Consider the following 16,772-nt stretch of genomic DNA (forward strand, 5'->3'; position numbering starts at 1 on the left):
GATGACTAATAATAATATAACATTAAATTCTAGAATTTTGCTAATGAAATATAGCTTTAATGTGATCACCTACGAGGAACAAATGGTGGATGGTTCCATTGATTTACCGGACACCCAGACTTTGATCCCTGGACAAAATTGGCTGGCTCATCCATGTCCTAGGACACATTAGATTCAATCAAATTAAAGCACGGTTTTCTTTATGTTCATTGTCCCTCTGATCTCATATAAAATTTTGTTTTAATGCTTATGTTTTTTCAAAAGAAAACTAATTTATAATTCAAGTGCACACAAAAGCAGAGCACCTTGCGATTCAAAATTTGACAAAATTGTCTTTTCAATTTAACAATAAAATAATAATTGCAAGAGTTATCTTTCTTATTAGAGAGCCAATGAACCTTAATTTAATTTACCAAAGAAAACGGTTGCAGACACAGAAGTGTTGATAACTTACAATCCACAGGCCGTCTACGTCAATTGATTCATTGTAAATGAAATATTTTATCCATTTTTCCCAGAATATGGTTGTTTTATTGACATTTGTAAAGTCTGGAAAGACGGAGTCTCCCGGCCACACCTATAATGACATTTAGTTAACGTATTTTGTAAATGATACTCAAACAAATTAGTACAATGAAAATGAACTGATTTTTTTTCTTATTTCGGCTTATTTATCCAACAGTAATATTGTCATTAATTTCATTGATACGTTTTATAGTGTTATACAAATATGTTCTAAAGAAAATCTTTCTACTAGTATATCATTGCACCATCCACAATTATATAAATCTGTATTTTGATATGATCGACTTCAGGATTTTCTGCGTTATTTGATGATTTGAAATTATACATTCAGCTTGTAGAAGCTAAATAATTCTATCCCATTATTTTTGTACCTCGCCCACAAGCACCTGTCCGCTGGAATTTTTCACAAAAATATCTTTCTCCACCCCATCCTCATACATTCTGTAACCAACGCTGTTATTTTTTGCTTCTGCATAAAGCTGTGGGTCAGAACCGATGCCAGAATCCTGGAATTCATAATTCCTCTAAAGTTAAACTATATAATGAAAGGAAGTCAGCCTACAACCCACGTCTGCTTTTAAAACTTATTCAGTTCATCCTAATTAAATAATAATCAAGAGATACGTTTTGGTACTGATCATGATGTCAGAGCTTTTTATTGTTCTGGTAGATAATATCTGCATTTTTTATCTCTTTTGACACCGGTTAAAGTGTGAAAATTAAATTTTTTTTTAAATTGAGTATATTTATTTGTTGTTTCTTGATGTTTCCATTATAGTGACGTTCTTACCACTATGACGACAAACTTTTTTCCTTCGTCATGAACCTCCTTTACAAATTCAGGCAGTCCATGAAATGTTTTCTTGTCATAAGTAAAATCAAACTTTTTGTACATGTAGTCAATGTCGCCCCATTGTGCGTCCTACAACAAACAAAAACAATCGATTAGTAGTATTTTTTTTAAATGCATGTCTCAGATACGTGTCTGATGAAGAGAAGTTAAAATTGCTAAGTTCTAAAATCTGTAACAAATTTAAAATGGTTTAATCATTAAAGTCAAACAAAGTAATTTACCTTTGTTATGTTTTTATGGAACATTTGTCAAATTATTGATTTAAGAAGTTGTGTTTAAGGAAAACAAGAGGCTCATGGACCACAACGCTCACCTGATAGCTTGGGCCCTGCTGTTCTTCACCAGAGTTTCCCCCTTGTAAAACATATTGTGGCCACAACCTACCCCGGGGGGTCGTACTTTGAACAATTTAGAATCTACACTACCTCAGGAGGCCTCCACATAAGTTTAAGCTTTCCTGGCCAAGTGGTTCTTAAGAAAAAGTTTCTAAAGATTTGTCCTATATATTTCAATGTTAAACTTTGATTCCCTATTGTGGCCCAACCCTATCCACTGGGGTCATGATTTGAACAATTTAAAATGTACACTACCTCAGGAAACTTTCACATAAGTTTTAATTTTTCTGACCGAGCGGTTCTTGAGCAAAATATTTTTTAATGACCCCACCCTATTTTTGTCTTTTCTTGATTATCTCCCTTGTAAGAAGGCTTGGTCCTTCATTTTAATAATTTCAACTCCCCTTTATCCAAGAATGCTTTGTGCCAACTTTGGTTAAAATTGGCCCAGTGGTTCTTGAGAAGAGGTTGAAATTGTGAAAAGTGTACAAACGGACGACGGACATCGGGTGATCAGAAAAACTCACTTGAGCTTTCAGTTCAGGTGAGCTGAAAATGATATCATTCCAAAAAATTGTTTGATTCATTAATATTCATATATACTCACAAACGGAATATCAGCATCAACGTTCCTTTGATGGATAAATTTCATACGAGTCAAATTTTCATATCCCCATCTTAAAATATGGAACCCTAAAGTCCAGTATGGGGGCATGGCAGGTCTACCTATAGCCTGTAAATAATCAAAATTCAAACCGTAAACCCCTAACGTCCAGTACGGGGTTTTGGCAGGTCTACCTATACCCTGTAATAATCAAAACTCAAACTGTATAACCCTAACATCCAGAACGGGGGCATGGCAGGTCTAATAAATATTTAATGATAAGATCTTCATTTGCTTCATCTTAATTGCACTAAAAATGCAATTATTCATCAACTATATTAAGTTATGCATGTTCTGTTCAAGTTATAGTCAGAACTCTTTTCAGTTCTTGTTTCTTAAAATTTTAGTGTTTATACATTAAGTCTTGCCAATGGTGAGGAAATATATTGTTTTGGTATGGTTGTCAATCTATCTTTTGTCGGTCTGTCTGGCTGTTTGTATATCACAAAATCGTGCATAAGATATTGATTGGAATGAGTTCAAACTTCAGTATAAATATTGTTATCCTTGATCAAAGGTTTAAATGCCAAGATTTTAATTCTGTGTTATAACTCAATATCAAGGTCACTGGACAATTAAACACTGAAATTGGGACCAGACTATAATTTTGGTTGATTTCAAAACTTTAGAAACTTTAGAATGGTGTCGATGAAGAGAAAGCCTCAAGGTCAAATCTTAAAATTATGAAGTCTTAAGAGTATGATTTGGGAAACATCTGTTTTTGTCAACAACAACAAAAAAAAAAACATGGAAATGATCACAGACTAGATTTTGTCTACATACATGTAGGTATTGTTGTAGAGCGTGATTTGGGTTCTCTCCTAGAAACACATAGAAATCCAGGAGTCCCCCTATTGTTCTATAAGTTATGGCTGGGTAAGGGGCGGGCTGCAACGTCACCTCTGAATAAGAAATGAGAAATTATTTTGTGAAAACACTTTAAATGATCACAAAGAACTTTGTATTTTTGTACATTTCAGAAATTTACTGTTTGTTTGGATTATGAGCATAGCGAAGGGTTCATACCGTAAATATTAACCTACGATAGCAATTTCTTATTGCCCTTCTATCATGAGAAGCCTCGTTAATAAAAAAAAAATAAATAAATAAACGCTTTTATGAAACACAATTACACAATTTGATTTGACGTCCACGAGTCATTTCGTAATAGCAGTACTAACTATAAAATAAGGAATCTATAGTAAGCGCACTCATTTTATCTCGTATACAGACTTTAATCATGATATAATCTACGTAAACTTATATCATCTGTCTTCAGTAAAAGAATTAGAATGCACGACCAATACTGGTCCAAGCTGACAAAGCAGGTAAAACCTTTGTTTGTAACGTTTATTAATGCAACTGCATTTTAGAGGAACTTGGATTTAATTCTACAAGTCATTATCCAACTTATAGCTCCCTTCCTACGGAGAAAATTTTTCAAAATCGTATGCCGATTTTAAATATTTCCAACAACCAAATTGAATTTGAGTTACCACACCTTTACTGGATTCCGCTTCATAAAAAATTCTTGCAAACAAAGATACGTAGTGGGTTCCAGTAAATGTTCTATCAAACCTCTTTCTTAATTATTAATAATAGTGACGGAGACACTTCAGGAGTACTGTGCAACAATATATTCGAGAAGTGGAGTAAATCAGATGTGGAAACTTTAAAACTCCAAGGAACTTTTAGAAAAATTGAAATCACAAAATTCTACCAAAATCAATATCAAATACGACTTTTCAACACTTTATACAAACATTCTCTGAAATAAATTAAAGATCAGACTCTTTGACATCAAAGACAACTACTTCTTCCAATAAAAATGGAACTCGTAAATTTGCATACACATACAGACATATTTGTTAAAAATTTCTGATTCTATCATTCTACATACAAGTGTTCCATAGTTGATATTAAAGGATGCCTGAGTTTCTCATTGATAATAACTATGTGGTTTTTGACACCAGGTCTTCCAATAATCTGTTGGAATCTCCATGAGTCTTAATTGTACTGAATATTAGCAGATCTGTTTTTATATTCATATGAAGCAAAATTTATTCAAAAACTTTTACATAAAAAGAAATCTCTTGCTGTGGCCTTCAACCCAGCAGTTATATCTATCGACGAGTATTATCAATTTACAATGGTAACTTCCATTCATATGTTGAATAATTATATCAAAGTGAACTTGAAATAAAAGATACCACATATTTGGATATTTTACTAGAAAAGTACGTTAATGGTAACCTAAAAAAAACTTTCTGATAAACGTGATGACTTAAGCTTTTCTTTCGTCAGTTCCTTACTTATGTAGCAATATACCTTTATCACCTGCATATGGGGTTTATGTCTTCTATTTGATTCCATACACAAGAGAATGCTCTACGTACAAACAATTTCTAAAACGGACAAGCTATTGACAAATAAGTTGATGCAAGAAGAATACCAACAGTTTCGTTAAAAGTCAACATTTCACAAATTCCATGGTCAACACAACGACCTTGTCAGCAAATACAATCTAATCACCAAGTTGAATGTTGACTGATTTTTTTTTTCAAAAAAATTCTTAGGCCATTATTGTCACACTGAATTGTCTTCGGATTTTCCGTTTAACCGATCACAATAAAGAGCACACGGCTTATGTGACCGGTCAGCAGGTGATGCTTACTCCTCCATGACACCTGATCCATGCGCCTCTTTATTCAGAGGTCCATGTTGGCTCTGTTCATAAGTTGAAATATTTTTAAAGGAATTTTGAGGATGATTCCTCTTCGTTACCTTCATAATTCATGGCTTATCTTCACAATTTTTCCATCCACAAAGATTGTTATCCTATGATAGTAATCATTTTTTTTCAGCAATTAGATTTAATTGAAAGAAATAATAATAAAGTTGATACTATCCATTTGAAAGTCCATTTTTAACTTTCTTAATACTTACCCATAGCGTTACTATTTTTCAGAAAAACCATGTTTGCTTTGCCCTTGTCCTCTAAGTTCATATAAACAGGGTGAGCCCCGTACAGATTCCATTCCTGAAATAACAATTGGCATCTTTCAGTAAATTCCAAATATCTTCAGGTACAATGAGGATAGTACTTTTGACGAATTTATAGGTTAAAAGAAATCTGACATTTTAAAAATTCTTCTTTGCCAAAATTCCTATGATTTCGAACACTTATTCAATCTTGTGCAACTGCTGTGGATTCATCATTGTTCTTGGGGGATCAGTGATCGTGGATTTCGTGGGTCACCTTCTTTATCCACGAATTTAAATCCCCAAACAATTATTTTGTTAACATATTAATTCATTGAATCTTCTGTTCATACGAATTAGCCTTGAAATTACGTCCCCCCAAAATCAATAAAATTTTTCTTGCCGACGAACATTGACCCCCTCCCCTGGAATTAGAATGATTCCACAGTGTTCCTTTTTCAGATTATAAAAGGATACAAATTTCGAAACAAACACAGTTGAAATTCGGTATCTCGAACATCAATATCTCGAATACCATGGACATCTCGAAATGAGTTGGAAATTCAAAAAACTCTATCTTTTTCAACCTCAATATCTCAAATCCTTGAATAACTAGGATTCAATCGAGTTCGAGATAACAAAGTTTCACCGTATTAGCATATGGGCTTCTATAACAAACACAAGAAGAGGACATACATCGACTGGAGCCATGTCCCTGGTAAAGATGGTCCATGTCTTCCAGTTCATATCATGACGGTATCGTCTGTGGTTATGCTCACCAAATCCGTACAAATTGTCTGTAGGTAAGCGTGTACTTATTTGCAGGAACTGGTCAGAGAATGTCAACCCGGGTAAACTACTGTCAAAACTACAGGTACAAAACAGGAAATGTGGATATCTGTCTAAGCATCGGTACAAAGGGAAAAACCCTAAACTTGCTGGAAATTTCTTTTTTTATTGACTTACACAACAGAATTGGTACTTTTTCTGGTGACTTTGATACCAAATGTAGGTTTTCTGACAATTTCTACCGTATACGTTTTATTAGTAGGTGGAGAAGGTCTGTTCATTTTCAGTGCCTCGTCTGGAATTTCAAATGGTTGTGAATCGGTGGGACGAAACTTGAAAGAAGAAAAAAAATATTTGTTACCGTCTCAGAATCAAAGAATTTATTCCAAAAAAAAAAAAAACGAAATTAAAAAAGAAGGATGAAAAAACTTCTTATATCTCTACGTTTCTAATTGTATCATACATATATCCTGAGAGCATTATCGCCATACTCGTCCACTGTGACGTCAATTTGTTGATGTACCGCCATACCATACACTGTTCCGGGTCCAGTCCTGTTTATTTTTACATTCATGGTGTTCCCGTTCCCAGATATCGACTGGAACTCGTAACCAATAGTGTCTGGGAAAACACATTTTGGGGCCTTACTGTTTGAAGCCTCTCTCCATGCGCATCTGTAAAGCAGACGTTATATGAGATAGAAAAATGGCCGTAGCTTTCTAGAGTCCTCTGAGACAAGCTCTACCAAAAGGACTTATCAGTTAACTTTTATTCGTGGTTGATAATTCCCACTTAAGGCTGAATGGTGTTCCATGACTGTTACCATAGGATTGGTTGAATATTGTCTTTTATTTTCCGAAACAAGTAACCTTTGTTGAATACTTTTGGAAAACTGTAGACACAATTTGCAAGGGATTAATTAGTAAACATCTCTTTTAAAGATCTGACATTTTTTATTAAAACCTTACAAATATTGCATAATTCCCTGCATGTTTTATGTGTTTATGATAAAGACTGCGCAATATCTGTGTCACAACCCTTTCAATAAATCCCATATCATCACGTTTTCTTGCATATAAACTACTTTATTACTCTTTCATTGCAGATGATAATTCAAGCCATGGTTTAAGAATAACTTTGCCAGGTTATTTAAAAATTGCACTGCGTAGAAAGAGTCTAAACAGGTGCCCGTTATAAAATCAGGAGAACGTCTGCTTATATTTATTTATACTCACTGCCTCTGCTCGCAGGCCTTTTTTGTAACGATTTTATCCTTCTCTTTGAGATTCTTAGGGTAGCAATCCACCACTGCACCACGGCGAGAATCCGGGAGAGGCGTGGATCGGGGGGTGGTAGACGGGGCGGATCCTTTTTCTGCATCTGACGCAGGCGTCACTACAGATGGCATGTCGTCGTCTTCGTTAAGCATGCGATGTAAAGCGATGGCCGACATCGTAATGGCAGCAGCAGCCATCAAAAATAAGACACACATGAAAAAAGTATGTCTCCCCGAATTGCTTTTTGTTGCCATTTTGTTTACGGTTCAGTTGTTGAGATATTGCACAAAATAATACGCTTGCATACCGGATAACGTCGTAGTCATAAATTTTTATCCATTCTGCACTTCTCTGGTAGTTGCGTGTTTTGTTGACGTTTTTTTTTTTTAGATAACTGCGAATAAAATTATTGGTGTATTTGCACAGCAACGGGTAGCTTAGTTAACCTACTCGGTACGATCTGTGATCAGAACAATCGAGGAATTTTCTGTTTGTTCAGCTTATTTCGAAGAACACACGCACTGACTGAATATTGGGTAAGGAGGTCACACTTCTCCTTACAGTGGAAAATAAATGAGTATTTTTTTCCAAATAATTAGTCTTAAACAGCAATATATAAAAAAAGCCCTAAAAATCATACAAGTATACACCCAAACTGATAGCTTAGAACCACCACTGATTTGAATGAAAATTAAGGACAGATGATACCAAAAAATGGATGCCTGGATTGGCATATATTTTATTTTTGGTTGTAAATGATTAGAATAAATTTCTAAAATATTAAGAAATTATAAACTTTCTACGATGTTCAAAATTCCACCTTTCGGCAGCCATCCTCATTAATCTATGCAACTTTTTGTCACTTTAAATCCAGTTATTGTGAAAATTTGAATGAAAAATAAAAATATATGCGGTTAAACTTATTCATTTTACTTATATGAAGTTGACTTAAGTTGTTATTTTCAAGATTTTTTATTAAAAAAAAAATTGTGTCATCTGTCCTTAAGTCATGCACGGTTTTAGTGGAGGGAGGGTACGTACGTCCGGATCCCTTTCTCCCAGGGAGAAATTATAATGTTAAGTAACCAACAATTGACCATTGACCCCCCCCCCAATCGTAGGAAACACGGACCCCTCGTAAGTTCGTAGGGAGAGGCATATTTATAAATGATTTGCCATCATATTTACAAAGTTGTATAGACTCTGTCAAGTTACACTCAAAAAATATAGATTGTTTAATGTATACAGATGATATAGTAATTTTTTCATCATCACCACAAGGACTACAGCAAAGATTAAACTCTTTAGAGAAATATTGTGATGACTGGGGTATGAAAGTAAATTCTAATAAAACAAAAATTGTTATTTTCAATAAAGCTGGGAGAACAATTAAACATAAATTTAATTACAAAAATTTCAATATTGAATGAGTATCAAGTTATAAATACTTAGGCATCCATTTCACAGCCTCGGGGACTTTCTCAATGGCTAAACTTGAGTTATACAAAAAGGGACTAAAAGCATTCTTCAAACTACGAAAAGATTTCCTTAGCTTAAATCCCGGGATATCCACCAGTCTAAATGTCTTTGATCACTCTATTAAACCTATATTACTTTATGGCTCAGAAACATGGGGAATATTTAATGTTCATAATTCAAAAATAAAGCAATCTGATGATGTATTGATGCTACAAAAACTTTATAGGTGAAAATTTACACATCAAATTCTGTAAAACTATATTAGGTTTGAATAGGAAAAGTATGAACCATGCTTGTCTTTCAGAACTGGGTAGATATCCTTTACATCATGATATTGTCAATAGATTACTTAAATACTGCTACAGACTAGAAAATTTAACATCAGATTTTCCTTTATTAAAAGATGCATTCATATGTAGTAAGGAACTTCATCTCGCCAAAAGAACAACTTGGTATTCCTCAATAGAAAAATTACCAAGAATTCTTGATATTCCAAACATTATGTCATATACTAAGAGTAAATTTGTAACTTCATTAAAACAATCCCAGATAAAAAAAAAAAAAAAATATTCTATGGATTGGCAGTACTTAAATGAAACACTAAAAGAGGGTAAACTTGTCACTTATTTGTTTCTGAAGAACAATTTTAGACTGGAAAAATATCTAATTTTATTAAAACCTGAATACAGAAAGCCAATTTGTAGATTACGTGTATCAGCACACAGACCCTTTATAGAATTAGGCAGATATAATAACACGCCTAGAACAGAAAGAATATGTAAAAATTGTAGGCGTAATCAAATTGAAGATGAAGAACATTCCCTTATTTATTGTAGCAAATTTACAAAGGAAAGAGAAGACCTATTTAACTTAATCTCATCTAAAGTAAAACATTTTACAAAATTGCCTGATAAACAATATATATATATATATATATATATATATATATATATATATATATATATATATATATATATATATATATATATATATATATATATATATATATATGTGTGTGTGTGTGTGTGTGTGTGTGTGTGTGTGTGTGTGTGTGTGTGTGTATGTATATATATATGTATTAGATAGATAGATAGATAGATAGATAGATAGATAGATAGATAACAAATATTTTTTATTTGTGCAGAATTTATGTACATGTATATGTATAAAAACTATCTGGTTTATTCCTTCTTTTTTTATGTCTTTCTCCTATCAATCATGCAACTCTTTCTCTCTTGGTGTATGTATATTGTATTACATGTATATGACTGTATATAAATGTTAATTTACAATGTACTTTCTTTTCGCCCCATGAGGGCCCTTAATTGGTAAATAAACGAATTGAATTGAATATATTAAGCAAAGCAGCTTGTCCATTCCAATCACAAGAGAGAAAGAGAAAGACATAAAAACGGAAGAATAAACCAGTCTAGTTTTTATACATATACATGTACATAAATTCTGCGCAAAAAATTTTGTTTTATTTATATATATAGTACATGTGTACTGATGACATCTCTATCTGTCTATTTGTTTCTTTTTGTTCATAAAGATTTTCGTGATTAGTTTTGCACAAAACAAAGAGAAAGATAACTGCCTCTACAGAATTATTTATTCTCCTTCTTGCACGTATTTAATTTTTATTTTAATCTATATGTACCTAGTATTTTATTTGAAGGGATTAAAGATGTGCTCAATCAGATACAAGTCAGATAGAAAGCGTATCAACGACATGTTGAAAATAAATCTTTTCACTTCAGTAGAAACAAATAGTGATAAACTGCCTTGTTTGACGTAACTTTTGCAAACTCAGATGTGTTTGTATGTGTTTGTATAAGTTTAAGTCAGGATTTTTCGTTGCCCCGAAAAAGATACCAAGCATTTTTTTTTTAAAGAGTGAAAATCAGAATGATATGGTCTATATATAATTTGGATTATACAGACTATACAATTGAAATCAAAACTATGGTTGATGTATTAAAAACGACAAATCGAAGAAAATGTTCACCTTTTTCAAAAAAAAAAAAAAAAAAAAAAAAATACACCGAAATACTGTACAATTCATGGAATGTATACAATTAAGATTTCATGAATTTAATTCACAGTCCTCGATACACTCGACGATGATTTGCCATATTGACCACGCTTCTTTTGTTGCCTTAGAATTGGTTTTAAATTCTATTCATTACCGCATTTATTCCTGTTAACATTGTCAATGTCGCTAAACTACATTTTAATTGACTTCTCTTCCGCTTTTAAGAAATAACTTAATTTTAAATGCATGCAATTATTAGAATATCAAAGTCTTTTTTTCTAAAATATTACTCACTGACCGTATCAACTTTAAAGCTTAAGCACTTAATTTTTAATCAATTTATTCCTCTATTATTAATGAATTTAATAAATATCAGTATGTAATATTTATTTTATAAATATTGGAATTTTTACATATTCACGTTCAACCTTAGAAATAATGAAAGGTATCTTTTCGTTTGTTATGATGGGTTTTTTTTTGGGGGGGGGGGGGGGGTTGTAGTTGTGGTTTTTTTTTTTTTTCATTTCTTCATTTTCTTTGTTTGTTTGGTTTGAAATTTGATTCAATGTGACTTTTTAGGCTCCCCCTCTCTCTCCCTTTTTTGGTGGTGGGAGGGGGGTAGAGAGCGCATGGAGTGTTTTCCTCCTCGTTGCAAGAATCAGTGCACATTCCCCACGACAATTGATACTGTATTTATCTTGAACTAGGGACAATAATTTAAGTCTTTCCTCTTGAAGGGATAACGTAGGTTTCACTGGGATTTAGGTGGAGACATTTTAGCCGCCTCTTAACATTTTATAAATCCATTTAATGTTATTGATTTTTTACGGAGCGCATAGTTAAATGAGTAAGAACTGGTTCACACAAGTATTCAGTTCATTTAATGATAAAACATATAGTCAAGGAAGATGTAGATTATCCCCTTTTACACTTCTACAAATCCACTATCTTTTGGAAGGAAAATATTATTGGGGGGGAAATGTTATTTACAAGTATTTCATAACATGTACAGTGTGTAGGGGATAAAGTTCTTCAGTCAGTACTATGGACTAAACAGTTTCAGCAAAAGTTCGCCGATATCTTTCTTTTTAATTATTATTTTTTTTTTTTACTTTGGCGATGTTTTGTTTACAGTGTCCCAGTAATTAAGATACAGCCAAAATACATTTGTCTCACATACAAGAAATAAATCATATCAAATACAATGCATGTTTTGTAACTGCCAAAAAATGACGACTAGATCTAAGATTGGAGTATGCTATAATTAGTCTTTACGATTAAATGAAAACAAAATAATTCTCCACATGTTATCGAAACTATACTGATATCCTAATCACTCAGTATTCATATCATGTAGGTCATAAAATTTCTTCAAAGGTCTCTAAGTAAAACCACTGATTTACAGAGGGTCGTGTTTCTATGGCTCCGATCGACAAGAGACTGTTTAATGATACTCGTGTAAACTTACAAAATGTGTGATATTTATTCAGTTATTAACAGATAACCTTATACATTCCACTCCGTACCTCTGCTATACTATATGGCCATTATAGATACTTTGATGCCATATTTAAATAGCTATACAAAAAAAGCATGTGAAATATAAACGTACATGACGTAAATCGTCATTTGTATGTGAGTGATATTCACTTTTATTTATTCATTTTTAAAATCAAGTCCATTCTTAAATATAATAGTGCAAATACGTCTATCTGAAGTTTTTTATACGGGCAATAGTTTGTAATGGCCAAATAACCCTTTCTTTTACTGAAAGTTTGTAATTCCCTATCACCAAAAAATCTATAGAATGTCTGACCTGAGGGTCTTATGCTAATTCAAATTTTCTTTGAACATTTTATAAATATATTGAGCTCTTAAAAGGTAGCCATAAATATTTTAAGGAGGTTTCCATTGTTGATATATTATAATCTATAAATTTGGTTCGCTGTCATAAATCTGATTCGCTGTTTTTGTGATAAATAGCTTCAAGTTAAGTGCATGTAATACATCAAACGGTTACAGGAAGTTATACTTTACTTGACTCTAGTGCAGAAAACTGCATATATAAGAATATGATCCCATTTGTGTATTAAATGAGATAAAATAATGCAAAGAACATTTCAAAATGCATAAATGCTTTCATTGTTATTCATGGGCATAAATTAAAGTGAACTAAACCACATCCTTTGCCAACGACCGCTTTTTATAACAAACTTTTCAGCTGTATGATTGAACATTTGTCCAGTACATTAAATATATAAATATCAAAGAGTTAGACTAGACCTTAAACAAACATTAATATCAAATATTTAGTACAAAAATTCTTGTTCCATCGATTGCACATCAGTTCCTACAGACACCGTACTAAAAACCGGTACGGAAGGAATATTACTTCCGCTCTCAGAAACGGTGTCCAAATTAGAATCTTTAATCTTAAGTGAGCTATCCAATCCATTAGACAAATCATTCACTTCAGTTTGGCATCCAGAATCTCTTCTGGATAGCTTCCGTGCAACTGTTGCATGGGATTCGGATCCGGATTCACTACTATGGATAGAGTCCGAGTCCGCTTGTGACGCTGTGTCCTTCCGGAAACTTGACTGTTTTCCTTTGATTTCATCTTTTGTTCGGAGTTTTTTGCTTTCGCGTTCCTCCCGAACCTTGGAAGTCTTCCATTCCTTGTAAGCTATTTGGAAGGCCCGAGACATTACGAGAGACATGGATTTTGCCTCCTCTTTGCTTCCACAAATAACAGCGTGACATTGTAATGACGGCGACTCCGAATCCTTACAAATCCAGCAGAATATTCTCTCATTGATAGCTAAGTCAGCATTGCAAAACGAAATAGTTTCTATGGGATAAAACTTGCCTTGTTCTTTTTTCTTATCGGATCCTTTTATGGTTATGCCACTCGTGTTAATGACGATGGTCACCTTTTTCAGCTCTTTTTCTCCCCCAGCATTATCCCAAAGTTTTTGCACGGGTCCAGTGGTGCATCCTTGACCACTCGCTGTAAATGTCTCGGCACAGCCGATGTATCGTGCCTTGAAGACGGGGTCAGTTTCCGTGATTCGGGCCCGGACTTTGGTAGCACTCCACATTGTTTATGACCGATGTACACAGTAAATTTCCTTAAAGTTCCCGAGAGGAATTATCCTGCATCGCCATGTCTTAAAGATGCCACTCTTCTGATTCAGTCTTGAGCCACTTGCACTTTTTTTCACCTGTGTATTTGTGAAATTGAAGCACCATATATCAAAAGGCGGGATTGTCCAATAGGTTTACTCTCTGTGACGTGAAAAAGATAATTTGCATGTTTGAACACGGTTGAAACTTTTCAATAACTGCTGCCAGATAAGATAACGGCATTTCGCCTCTGACGGACCATTTGTATTCAGTTAAAATCGACCAGTTTCTTTCATTTACCTGGAACAAGAAGAACACGCCTCTAATGGATATTGTTTTTATAAATACCTGTATATCTGCTATAAAAATATAGCGGTGATGATTTTTCTGTACATAGACCAACAAATGTCTTCAAACTGTCATCTGTATAACAGATATACACGACCAGTCATTAACTTATGTTTACAAAACAAACATTTTCCAAATCACTCTGTGAATGTTCGATATTTCCTCTTAAAGAGGGGTATTGCCACTTTCCGAATCTGGTCATAAAGCAGTCTTAATCCGACTTGATAAAATTTCAGTTAAAGCTTGACAAACAGGGAAATTAGGTAGACCTGTCTTAAACACCTACATGTAGATCCGTGTCTTTTGTTTCACCTTTCCAAATGACTGATTACTTACACTCAGTTGTAGATTTTATATGCAAATTTCGATGGTAAACAATTATTTATACATCAAGAGAGACTGTCTGCGGCTTTCTATACTCTTGACAAATATTTCCAGCATGATTTTGAGATGTCAATTTTTAAAATTAGTTACACGTTAAGACTAGAATATTAGAGATGCTTAAATAAGTATTTAAAAAAACTAACAGCGTGACAGTTTGCTTGATGGGCCGTACTAAAATTTTGTGTGCTGATTATCATTTTACTCATCGATTGTATGTTTGATTTCAATGGAATCAATACTATTTTGATTTCAATGGAATCAATACTATTTTGCATATGTCACACGTACAGAACCCAGCAATACCACTGACAATACTGACCAATTCGTGTTGAATAATTGTATGCATTAAAACATTAGTATGACATCATCATTAATACTTTCCATTTCTTGAAAGCTAGGCCCAAATCAGTCCAATAAGTTACCAGAAAACTGTCTAAAAAATAATGGACAGTATTTAATAACTTATCGGACGGCTACGGGTAACTTATTGGGTTAAGAAAACACAACAAAAAGACAAATAAATATTTTTAAGGCAATGAATCCAACATGTTTCAGAATGTAATGAAATAATATATTCCAAGTCATAGAAACAAAAACTGAAACTTTGTAATTGTTCCAGTAAACAATGAAATGTTTATTCAAACTCACAATGAATATCAAAACTTAAAGGAAATATCTCTGAATTCTATAGGAATGTATCTTACACCAACAAAACATGGGGGATATCACTTCTCCTGGCAAGAATCAATCGCTCGGATTCGCTCCTTCTTTCTCACTAGTACTTTGAATAATTTTGCTCATTTTTCTGCAGGAGCACATCCATTTTTCCTACTAAAGGTTGTTTGGTTAATAGTCTTGTCTACTCTTCTCCCGATTCGTTTCTGACTTCAGCGACAAAAAGCTAATAATTTGTTGATTTCTTTATCACCCAACATCGTGACGTCCTTTTAAGCATTAAAACATCAACGTTGGGTATTGTGTAACATTCTCTCTGTCAGTTAAAGAACACAGTCACTGCCCATTTGCATTTCTGCTCTGATTAGCCTCTTCTAAATCATCTAAATATTGTTGATTTAATTACGGAAATCTTTCTACGTTCCCTTTGTTTTTCTGCATCTTTGAATAGCGTTGACCAAAAGTTCATAAATATTTGATAAAATATAAGTCCACTTTGAGTTCAAAGTTCATTGTCCTGACAATCCTAGGCTCAACATCCAAAATATCACTTGAGAATGACATATGTATTGCTCTTCATATCTGAATTTGTTTTGCATCAAAAATATGCCATCTCCCTTGGAAGAAGATATGCTTTCAACATTCACAATCGCAACAAAATGGTGTTCGAATCTCATGCCTTGTGATTAAATATTCTTTATTCAGTTATTTAAAAATTGAACTTACCTGTAACTGTCCACTAAGTCAACAATTACAATGAATGTGAGTTTCTTTTGATTGTCAGCAACCTTCACCTGAGACAGTCCAATAAGTAGACAATGCTTACTTAATACAATGGATGAGAAACAATTCTAAGAGAGTATATACATTATAAACACAATAGAGTAAATGTTTTAAGTAGGTTATAGGCCGAAAACTGTCCATTCTGTGAGAAGAAAGAACTATTGTCGGGCCTCATGGCCCTTCAACAGTTCTTTCTTCTCACAGAATGGACAGCTTTCGGCCTATAACCTTTACGTAAACAACAATTACATGTGGACAGACAAAGCAAGTTTTACTTCCTATAATGATGACATCGATAGGTATATATATATATAGTATAACAGTAGCACAGTAGCCCTACTAATTCCATTCTTTAAATTGTCTTATATGTATTTAAAACTCCATTTGGTCAAACCAAAATGTTCAAATATGACACAAGCTTTTTTGAAGACAGAAAACGGGCTTTGACTGACCACGTGTTGCTGCAGATTACAAATGACGTATACCGGTAACATGGTAAACAATCATTCAATGTGAT

The 16,772-nt window shown here is 33.4% G+C and overlaps 2 protein-coding genes across 2 annotated transcripts in view; both read right to left on the reverse strand.

The window, feature by feature from the left end:
- The window catches only part of LOC133198125 (sucrase-isomaltase, intestinal-like), a 42,256-nt gene extending 34,332 nt beyond the window's left edge, over window positions 1–7,924 (reverse strand). The window contains exons 1-11 of the mRNA XM_061334271.1: window positions 7,384–7,924; window positions 6,612–6,822; window positions 6,326–6,480; window positions 6,056–6,227; window positions 5,324–5,417; window positions 3,161–3,279; window positions 2,321–2,446; window positions 1,316–1,447; window positions 897–1,031; window positions 455–577; window positions 74–158 (exon numbers count right to left, since the gene is read on the reverse strand). Of these exons, the coding sequence (XP_061190255.1) occupies window positions 74–158; window positions 455–577; window positions 897–1,031; window positions 1,316–1,447; window positions 2,321–2,446; window positions 3,161–3,279; window positions 5,324–5,417; window positions 6,056–6,227; window positions 6,326–6,480; window positions 6,612–6,822; window positions 7,384–7,679 (1,648 nt within the window). The 5' untranslated portion in view covers window positions 7,680–7,924. The remainder of the gene's footprint in view (window positions 1–73; window positions 159–454; window positions 578–896; window positions 1,032–1,315; window positions 1,448–2,320; window positions 2,447–3,160; window positions 3,280–5,323; window positions 5,418–6,055; window positions 6,228–6,325; window positions 6,481–6,611; window positions 6,823–7,383) is intronic.
- A 4,671-nt stretch (window positions 7,925–12,595) lies between these two features.
- Window positions 12,596–14,684, reverse strand: LOC133180303 (low density lipoprotein receptor adapter protein 1-like). Its single transcript, XM_061314853.1, has one exon. The coding sequence runs from the start codon at window positions 14,038–14,040 to the stop codon at window positions 13,249–13,251; it is 792 nt and encodes a 263-aa protein (XP_061170837.1). The 5' UTR covers window positions 14,041–14,684; the 3' UTR covers window positions 12,596–13,248.
- Between the last annotated feature and the right edge of the window lie 2,088 nt (window positions 14,685–16,772).

The sequence above is a fragment of the Saccostrea echinata genome, unplaced genomic scaffold, assembly GCF_033153115.1.
Source record: "Saccostrea echinata isolate AGI-Se365-2 ecotype Australia unplaced genomic scaffold, CSIRO_AGI_Sech_v1 ptg000001l, whole genome shotgun sequence".
Classification (NCBI taxonomy): Eukaryota; Metazoa; Mollusca; class Bivalvia; order Ostreida; family Ostreidae; genus Saccostrea; species Saccostrea echinata.

Bases quoted from the DNA above. Each gene is read 5' to 3' on its own strand.
- LOC133180303 (XM_061314853.1), bottom strand. From the start codon at position 14,040: ATGTGGAGTGCTACCAAAGTCCGGGCCCGAATCACGGAAACTGACCCC.